Below are 10,360 nucleotides of genomic sequence, written 5' to 3' on the forward strand. Positions count from 1 at the left end.
TACTTGCTTCCGGGTGGAGTACACCGGATTCCGAGAAGGATGGGCCGACGGCTGCATACGACACCCCGTCACGTGACTTAGAAGCGTCTGTATAAAACTCTGTGCATGTGTACTTGGACTGGAGTTCAAGGAAATGCATTTTGATATGTGCCTCTGGTGCGTGCTTAGTGACCTCCACGAATGATGTGTCACACTCTATGAGCTGCCACTGCCACGGCGGTAACAGTTTCGCTGGAGCCATAAGACAGTGTTCAAGCAACGGAACACCCAGTTCCTCACTAAGATTCCGCACAAGCAAAGAGAACGGTTTTCTCGATGCCGGTCGATTTTGGAAGAGTGTGGCAGTGGTCATGTCGTTTATGGTTGAATAAGAGGGATGTTCAATGTTCGCATGTACTCTAAGAAAATATGTAAAACTATTATATGAACGCTGCAGATGAAGTGACCACTGATTCGACTCTACGTAGAGGCTGTGGATCGGACTTGTTCGGAAAGCACTGGTCGCGAGGCGGATGCCCAGATGGTGAACGGGGACTAGAATTTTTAATGCACTTGGCGTTGCGGAATTATAAATTATAGCTCCGTAATCAAGGCGTGAGCGGACAAGACTGTTGTACAAGTTCAGTAGGCATTTTCGGTCACTACCCCATGTTGCGCGCGACAAAAGTTTTAAAAGGTTAATCGTCTTCAGACACCTTGCCTTCAAATATTTAAGATGGAGGATAAAGGTAAGCTTTGAGTCTAGAATTATTCCCAGGAATTTATGTTCACTGCTCACGGATAGTTCCTCTTGATTAATCGTGAGATTTGGCACTGGTGTCATGCCTCTTTTGTTTGAGAAAAGTATGCACGTACCTTCCTTTGCATTTATTTTAAATCCATTTACATCAGCCCATTTAGACAGTTTGTTTAATCCAAGCTGTACCTGTCGTTCGCAGATAGCAATGTTGCATGATTTGAAACCTATCTGTACATCATCGACATACACAGAATAAAACATGCTGCGTGGAATAACTGTATACAGCGAGTTCATTTTTACAATAAAGAGTGTGCAACTAAGCACACCCCCTTGTGGCACGCCAGCCTCCTGGGTGAATGTTCTAGATAAAACATTGCCCACTCTTACGCGAAACGTCCGGTTAGACAAGTAGCATTCGACTGTGTTTAACATATTTCCACGGACCCCCATCGCGGAAAGATCTCGCAGAATCCCGAAGCGCCATGTCGTGTCGTACGCTTTCTCTAGATCTAGAAAGACCGAAAGTAAAAACTGTTTATGTATAAACGCATCTCTCATGTTTGCCTTGATGCGAACAAGGTGGTCTATTGTTGACTTACCTTCTCGAAAGCCACACTGGAAGGGGTCTAGTATTTTGTCATTTTCTAGGAAACAGATTAGGCGCCGGTTTATCATTTTTTCGTACAACTTGCACAGGCAGCTTGTTAGCGCTATTGGCCTGTAGCTGCTAGCTAAAGACGGGTCCTTGCCTTGTTTAAGAATCGGGATGACTATGGCTTCTTTCCACAAGGAAGGAACATATTCAGCCGCCCACATGGCATTAAAGAGAGAGAGGAGTGTTGTCAGGGTGTAAGTACCTAATCATTTCGTAGATGATACGGTCGCCACCTGGCGCTGAGTTGTTGCAACAAACGAGAGATGCTTTAAGTTCGGCTAAGCTGAATGGTCGGTTGTAAGCCTCATTTGATGAACCTTTGCGATTAAGGGGCTGCCGCTCTTCGCGTTCTTTGAACTTCAGGAAAGATTGTGTATAGTGCGATTCACTCGATACATATTCGAAGTGTTTGCCTAGACTATCCGCCTGGTCTTCCAGGCTATCACCTTGGCTATTTACTAAGGGTAGGGGATGTGACTCCCGACCTATTAATTTATTTACCCTATTCCAGACTTTCGTTTCATCTGTATACGAGTTTATGCTGGAGATGTACTTTTCCCAGCTCTCTCTTTTAGCAGGTCTGCGCGTTCTCCTGCCCTGCGATTTTGCTTGTTTAAAATTAATCAAGTTATCGGCTGTTGGGAAGTTGCGAAACAATCCCCAGGCCTTGTTTTGCTTTTTACGTGCTTTTTGGCATTCCTCGTTCCACCAAGGCAGGCGACGCTTATTAGCTAGTCCATTAGTTTGTTGTATGCACCTTTCTGCGGCGTCAGTGATAAAACCTGTTATATACGCCACAGCATCGTCTATGTTAAGAGAGGCAATGTCATCCCGGCCTAAATATGTTATTTCTTTAAAAAGTTGCCAGTTAGCAGAGTTAACCTTCCATCGGGGAACATGTGGCGAGCAACCATCTTGTTTTGTTAAGCTTAGTATAATTGGAAAGTGGTCGCTCCCAAAGGGGTTCTTCAGAACGTGCCACTGCAGGTACGGAATTAGTGTACTCGACACGATACTCAAATCTATGGAGGAGTATGAAATATGCACCACACTGTAGTACGTTGGCTCTTTTTTATTAAGTAAACATGCTGCCGAGGAAAAAAGGAAGTTTTCAATTAGGCGACCTCTTCCATCACAACGCGAGTCTCCCCACAAGGTGTTATGTGCATTGAAATCTCGGAGAACTATGTATGGCTCCGGAAGTTCATTTATGTAGTTTTGAAATTCAGTTTTATGTAGCTGATAATTGGGAGGGATGTATATAGAGCTGATAGTGATCAGCTTGTCAAACAACACCCCTCGGACAGCAACTGCCTCTAGGGGCGTACGACGTTTTAATTCCCGGCAGGCAATACCTCTATCGACTACAATAGCCACACCACCGGAAGACACGACTGTGTCATCGCGGTCTTTACGAAAAATGGCGTATTGCCGGAGAAAGTTTGATTGTGTAGGTTTAAGGTGTGTCTCTTGAACACACAGCACCTTAGGATTAAACCTGTGTAGGATTTCTTTGACGTCATCGAGGTTGTGTAGGAGTCCTCTGACGTTCCATTGTATTATTTGTGTATTCATGTTGGAAGTGTTTTTTGTGCTGTGTGTTTAAAAAAGAGACTAATTTAACTTACAGAGCCCTTGTCGGGCCCTGTGATGCGGGCTTTTTCTTTTTTGGAGCGATCGCGAGATTCTCGCGGCTCCTTTGGCGCTTGCGGCGCTGTCTGTCAGGTTGTTGTGTCCATCGCCTCTTGCGAGGCGCTGGACACTCGCTCTTGCGAGCGGTTGTTTTGACGGGAAGGCCTCGTTTCGAGGGACGAGGCCCTTGAGGCCACCAGCCCGGAGGTCGATGGCCCCTTCTTGTGAGTTGGCGGAGCAGCGCGAGCTGCAGCCGCCGGGGGGGCGGATGGCGTCACTGCCGGCTCACTGTGTGTGGGCTGGACAGCCGCCGGAAGCCGTTGCGACGCTGCCCCCTGACGCGCCACTTCGGCAAAAGTTTTCTTTGGCAGGTAGGATACCCGCCTGCGTGCCTCCTTGAACGTTAGATTTTCCTTTACTTTAATTGCTACAATTTCTTTTTCTTTTTTCCAGGATGGGCACGACCGCGAGTATGCGGCGTGCTCCCCATCACAGTTCACACAGTGGAGAGAGTTTTCGCATGATTCAGAGATGCTCAGTGGCACTGCATTTCGCACAAGTCTGACGGCCTCGGCAGTTCTGCGAACTGTGGCCGAATCTTTGGCATTTGAAGCATCGAAGAGGGTTTGGCACGTATGGCCTGACACGTAATTTAATGTATCCGGCTTCAATGGTCTCGGGTAGAACACTAGAACCAAAAGTAAGGATTATATGCTTTGTCTTTAGCTCCTTGCCATCGCGCCTCCATCTTGATTCGTTTTACAGTCAAAACATTTTGCTCTTTGAATCCTTCCAAAAGTTCATCTTCGGTGAGCTCCAACAGGTCGTCATCAGAAATAACACCGCGGGTGGTGTTCATTGTGCGCTGCAGGGTCACAGTCACAGGAAAGTCTCCAAACGACACTAGATTCTGTAGTTTATCATGTTGTTTCTTATCGCGGAGTTCCAGGAGGAGGTCACCGCTGGCCATCCTCGTCGCCTTGTAACCTGGTCCTATAGTCTCTGTCAGAGTCTTTGCAACGATAAAGGGTGAGATCACTCTCACGGTCTTTTCAGTTTTCTCACTGTGTACCACGTGGTAGCGTGGAAAGTTTTCAGCTTGTCAGCCAAAAAATTTAAAACTTCTTCGGTGCGCCCCCTCTTTTGGGGGCGATCAGAAAGCGCGGGAAAAGAATTAGCCATAAAATATTCATGTTTCGGCAGAAACGCCAGCCACCCACCATGGAGTCCTACTAGGGGACGCTGCAGTGCCTGTAAACATAGGCCCTGCAGACACCAGCTGTACGTCACCACTATAACCGAATATGAAATAACCTAGGCAGGCTACTCACACAGGGTTAACCCTCGCTGCCAAGAAGATCGGAAGGAATATAGAAGAGAGGAGAAGACAGGAAAGATTAAAGGTAAGAGAGAAAGACGAAGGTTGGAGAGGAGGATAGGAAAAGGCAACTACCGATTTCTCCCGGATGGGTCAGTCCGGGAGTGCCGTCTACGTGAAGCCGAGGCCAAAGGGGCGTGTTGCCTCCGCCGAGGGGCCATAAAGGTCCAAGCACTCAGCATCGGCTCAACCCCCAGGATCCCCTTTTCCCCGGACACGGCTCCACGCACGGTTAAACGTGGGAGGGTCCAACCCTCGTGTGCTCGGGTCCGTGGTGTCGCAACACACCAAACGCCTGCTGACGCAGACGCCCCTGCGGGGGCACCTTTATCTTCACCCTCATTTAAAAGCCACTTACTACTACTACTACTTCCGTTTTCGGGGCGTCCTGTGTATATACATGTGATTTGTTTCTCGCAGGTTGCAGCTATAGGCGCTTCTTCTACGTTGCGGCGCCTTTTGCGGTTTCTGTGGTGGTATTTCTTCCTGTATCTAACGTTTACGTGGTGGTATCCTCCTCTTTTTTTCTACAACTAGCGAAAAAGTCGCAGTCGCAGCTTCCGATTAATTGCTCACTTCGCTCCGTATGTTGCAGGATGTCTCAACGGGTGCTCATCGGAGGTGAAGAGACGGAGATCTTCCAGGCCTTGGATGGTGATGGATTTCCCATCATTGAAAACGGCCTCCCGCTCTACATCACCGCAGGTACAGTTATAAGCTATTCCTCTCACGATTGCGAAATTGTTTTTCGTGTAGCTTCTCAATCTTAGCGCAGCGTGGTTTTGCTGTTGCAGACGGCGTGGCAGTTCGTGTAGTGAGTGAGGCGACAGAAGCTGCAGTCCCGGACCCGGTCGCTCCAGCACCGGTCCCGGGTCCCTCGAAGGAGAGGGCAGAAGAGCTGTGGCCTGAGGCCAGAGTTTTATTTCTTATTGAGCTTTTTAAAAAATATCAATCCGACATCAGAAACCGGAAAAAATCAAAACGGGAGGTGTGGGAGATGTTGACTAAAGCAATCAATGAACGATTTAATTGTAATATGGCCTTTACTCAGATCGAAAATAAGTGGAGAGCTCTGGAGAAGTACAGGGCAACGAAGCAACATAACTATGACTGGCAGTGACCGGAAGACCTGCGACTTTGAAGAGTGAGAAAACTTTTGAAACACTTCCATGCATGGTAATTTGACTTAATTCAAAATAATGCTTTCGCATGGCTGAGCGTTCAAGCTATATATTCTACATCGTTTAAAAACTGTTTTTCCGTGATCTTTTGTAGCCACGCGCTTGGAGCCTAAAAAAGAATTTTAAAGTGCATCGTAAATTAGCAAATGGTTCAGATTTCATCTTAATGCCAATGAGTCCACTATATTTGTATAGCCGTGTATTTTATTTATTTCATCACACCTTTCATTGATATAAATTGTTATTTTTCATTTATCATATATTGCTCTTTTGTGCCTTTAGTTGTTGTGTCGTCTAGTCTTTCCTTAATATTTCAATTATAATATTCATTTTATTTATTTCATCACACCTTTTCATTGATATAAATTGTTATTTTTCATTTATCATATATTGCTCTTTTGTGCCTTTAATTGTTGTGTCGTCTAGCTTTCCTTAATATTTCAATTATAATATTGACACGTACACATGTTTATCTTTCACCGGTGGCCGCTTTCAACACCGGCTGACAAATGTTAAACGTTATCGCTCCGCGCAGGACTGCATTGGAAGCTTCTCGGACGTTATCAATGCTTCTATCCGTCGTCTGTGGTCACCGACGCCCATGTAATCCGATTGTATGAGCGACGCGAATTGTCTAGAACTTTCTGGAAGACACGCGGGCATCAGGGATTAATCTGGAACCTTCGATGACTCAGGTATAAAAGCCGACGCTTTTCGCCGCTGATCAGATTTTCGACGATTGCCGACTGTGTTCGCCGCTATCGTTGTGCTTTGAGTGTACCTTGCTTTTGTGGGCACAGGTTCGCCCAATAAACAACCAGTTTCGTCATACACAGTTTTGTGACTGTTTTCTCTACCGTCACTACTACGTGACATCTGGTGGAGGTGCTAGTTCGTTCATGCACCGAACGCCCCCGCAAAGCCGCGACCCAAGCCCCAAACCGGAGAACGAGACCAACGTCGCCAAGGACCAGCGAGCTAGCCGTAGGCAGCAAGGACTTGTGCCGGAGTTCGGACTTCTTCCCGAAAAGACCACTGCAATCAAGGCCAAGTCAACGACCAAAATGGCAGCACCAGCGTCCCCCATCCTGCTGCAGCAACCTCGGGAGCCACCGACTTTTCGTGGATCATCGGCTGAAGACCCTGAAACCTGGCTGGAGACATACGAGAGGACCGCGACGTTCAACAAATGGAGCGACGAAGACAAGCTGCGCGATGTGTATTTTTCATTAGATGATGCTGCTCGGACCTGGTTAGAGAACAGAGAGACCACCCTGGTGACGTGGGACCTATTTCGTGAGAACTTCATGAGGACTTTCACGAATGTCGTGCGAAAAGAAAGGGCCGAAGTTTTATTAGAAACCAGAGTGCAATCGCCGAACGAGAACATCGCAATCTTCACGGAAGAGATGACTCGCCTCTTCCGCCACGCCGACCCCGATATGTAAGAGGAAAAGAAAGTTCGGTTCTTGATGCGGGGCGTCAAAGAGCATCTATTCACTGGATTGATGCGCAACCCGCCCAAGACTGTGGCAGAATTTGTTTCGGAGGCCACAACCATCGAGAAGACCCTTGAAATGCGAGCCAGGCAATACAACCGCCGTGCACTGACAAACTACGCCGAAGCTCAAGCTCTAGGCGCCGACGACCTGCACGAGACGATCAGAGCGGTTGTACGGGAAGAACTACAGAAATTATTCCCAAGATCGCATCCTCAGGTGACTCCAATCGCTGACATAGTTAAAGAAGAGGTTCAGCGATCACTAGAAGTGCCAGAAGTTCCGGTATCGCCTCAACCACAGCCGCAAGCGATGACCTACGCCGCCGTCGCCCGTCGTCAAGGCCCCCCTCCGCGCTCGCGCCAGGGCCCCGTAACGCCGCAGTTCCGTCGTCCACCGCCGCCAGCACGCCCGCCCGTCGCCCAGCGCAGCTCCCAGCGGAAGACGGACATTTGGCGCGCCCCCGACCACCGCCCGCTCTGCTATCACTGCGGGGAAGCCGGCCATGTCTACCGCCGATGCCCATACCGCGAGATGGGCCTACGAGGGTTCGCCGTCAACGCGCCACGTCCACAGCTTGGCGAGCGACCACGTGACATCGCCGACTACCTTGCCGGAGCCCAGTGGCAACCACGACGGCCCTCACGCTCGCCGTCACCAGGCCGCTACATCTCGCCGCATCGCCGCCTGTATGCTGGCCCAACCCGGGGCCGATCTCCCAGCCCATACCCGGGAAACTAAAAGCAGCAACCGATGGAGGTGCGGTTGCTGTACGACGCAATGCCGAAGATCCTCCGCCGCCGCCGACGACGACGATTCGCGAATCATCACGACGAGATATCAGCACGCCGCCTAGCAACAGCCTTGACAGCACATCGCCGCCGAACGAAGACCTTCCGACGCGACGTAGCAGCAGCAGAGCAAGCCGACGCAGCCGTGATCCGACGCCACGAATTAACCGCAACGCCAGACGCCGGTCTACCGATCTAGACGTGCTCATCGATGGTCATAACGTCACCGCTCTCGTCGACACTGGCGCCGACTATTCAGTTTTCAGTGGCGCGTTCGCCGCCAAGTTAAAGAAGGTGCAGACGGCCTGGCAAGGACCCGATATACGGACAGCGGGAGGTCACCTAATAACGCCGGCTGGAATCTGCACAGCGCGAGTCACGGTAAACAACCGCACTTACCCGGCGAGCTTCGTAATCCTGCAGCACTGCTCCAGGGACGTCATCCTAGGCGTGGACTTTCTACACCAACATGGTGCAGTCATCGACTTAAGGTCCAAGTCGATAACGCTTTCAACACACAAAGCGATACCGCCGGATACATGCATCAGTTACCATGCCTTGAATGTGCTTGAAGAACAAGTCACCGTTCCGCCTCACTCCAGCGTAATGATTTCCGTCGGTACGGAAGTGCCTGCAGACATGGAGGGCGTCATCGAGGGCGATCATCACTTACTGCTGTACCGTGAAATTTGCGTCGCTAGAGGCATAGCTGAGCTACGTGCAGGGAAAGCAACGGTGATGCTCACGAACTTCAGCCCCGAATACAAGCACATTAACAAAGGCACCACGGTTGCCTACATTGACGAAATAGTACAAGCCAGCAGTGCTTTCGCCTTCACGGATTCTAGTGCACCCGCAACGACGACTATAATACCTGAAGCAACTTTCAACGTTAATCAGAACCTTCCCAGGCATAAGAAAGAACAACTAAAAGCTCTGCTCCTGCTATACAAGGATTGCTTCTCGTCGTCGTCAAAAGTTCGACAAACCCCTGTCGCCAAGCACCGAATCATAACCGACGAAAATGTCCGCCCACTGCGTCAGAGCCCGTACCGAGTTTCGGCACGCGAACGCGAGGCCATAAGGCAACAAGTCGACGAAATGCTACGCGACGACATCATCCAGCCGTCCAAGAGTCCGTGGGCGTCCCCCGTGGTGTTAGTGAAGAAGAAGGATGGAACCCTACGTTTCTGCGTCGATTATCGTCGCCTCAACAAGGTCACGAAGAAGGACGTATACCCCCTCCCACGGATTGACGACGCCTTGGATCGACTCTACAACGCAAAGTATTTTTCGTCGATGGACCTCAAAACCGGCTACTGGCAAATCGAAATCGACGAGAGGGACCGGGAGAAGACTGCCTTTATAACACCAGACGGACTGTTCGAGTTCAAGGTCATGCCGTTTGGTCTTTGCTCGGCACCTGCGACTTTCCAACGCGTCATGGATACAGTACTGGCAGGCTTGAAGTGGCAGACTTGCCTCGTGTATTTGGACGACGTCGTTGTGTTTGCCTCAAGCTTCGAAGAACACCTGCGGCGCCTTGAAACAGTTCTTCAAGCTATCAAGACCTCCGGACTCACGTTGAAGCCAGAAAAGTGCAGCTTCGCATACGAGGAGCTCTTGTTTTTGGGCCATGTCATCAACAAGTCTGGAGTGTGCCCTGACCCACAGAAAACGGCGGCCATCACTGACTTTCCTCCGCCCGCCGACAAGAAGGCAGTGCGTAGATTTCTTGGCCTGTGCGCCTATTACAGGCGCTTCGTCAAGGATTTTTCACGGATCGCCGAGCCACTGACGTACCTCACGAAGGCCGACGTCGAGTTCAAGTGGGAGACGCCGCAAATCGAAGCATTTGAAGAACTGAAGCGACGCCTACAATCGCCGCCCATCCTTGCGCATTTCGACGAAAACGCCGATACCGAAGTCCACACCGACGCAAGCAGCGTAGGACTCGGCGCCGTGCTTGTGCAGAGGACTGGCGGACTAGAAAGGGTTGTAAGTTACGCTAGCCGGTCGCTATCGAAGGCGGAATCAAATTATTCCACAACAGAAAAGGAGTGCCTCGCCATCATCTGGGCTACATCAAAGTTTCGCCCCTACCTCTATGGCAGGCCCTTCAAAGTTGTGAGCGACCACCACGCCTTGTGTTGGCTAGCTAACTTGAAGGATTCTTCAGGTCGCCTCGCACGATGGAGCCTGAGACTTCAAGCATTCGACATCACCGTCGTTTACAAGTCCGGGCGAAAGCACTCTGACGCCGACTGCTTGTCTCGCGCCCCCGTCGAACCGCCGCCACAGGATGACCAGGATGACGACACTTTCTTGGGACCCATCAGTGCCGACGAATTCGCCGAACAACAGCGAGCCGACCCGGAACTAAGGAACCTTGTAGACTACCTGGAAGGCAAGACCGTCACTGTGCCGAAGGTGTTCAGGCGAGGATTGGCGTCGTTTTTCTTGCAAAACGACATTCTCCTAAAGA

The 10,360-nt window shown here is 50.0% G+C and overlaps 1 protein-coding gene across 1 annotated transcript; it reads left to right on the forward strand.

Moving 5' to 3' along the window:
• The first annotated feature begins 4,809 nt into the window (after nucleotides 1-4,809).
• LOC125944920 (uncharacterized) lies at nucleotides 4,810-5,787 on the forward strand. Its single transcript, XM_049666340.1, has 2 exons — nucleotides 4,810-5,109; nucleotides 5,199-5,787. Exons 1-2 carry the CDS (start codon nucleotides 5,001-5,003, stop codon nucleotides 5,522-5,524), a joined length of 435 nt encoding a protein of 144 aa, XP_049522297.1. The 5' UTR covers nucleotides 4,810-5,000; the 3' UTR covers nucleotides 5,525-5,787.
• The last annotated feature ends 4,573 nt before the right edge of the window (nucleotides 5,788-10,360 follow it).

This window comes from Dermacentor silvarum, chromosome 4 (assembly GCF_013339745.2).
Source record: "Dermacentor silvarum isolate Dsil-2018 chromosome 4, BIME_Dsil_1.4, whole genome shotgun sequence".
In the NCBI taxonomy this organism is placed as follows: Eukaryota; Metazoa; Arthropoda; class Arachnida; order Ixodida; family Ixodidae; genus Dermacentor; species Dermacentor silvarum.

Coding starts and splice junctions, on each gene's coding strand:
- LOC125944920 (XM_049666340.1), top strand. CDS start 5,001: ATGTCTCAACGGGTGCTCATCGGAGGTGAAGAGACGGAGATCTTCCAG. Junction 5,110..5,198: donor CCCGCTCTACATCACCGCAG/GTACAGTTATAA, acceptor TTGCTGTTGCAG/ACGGCGTGGCAGTTCGTGTA.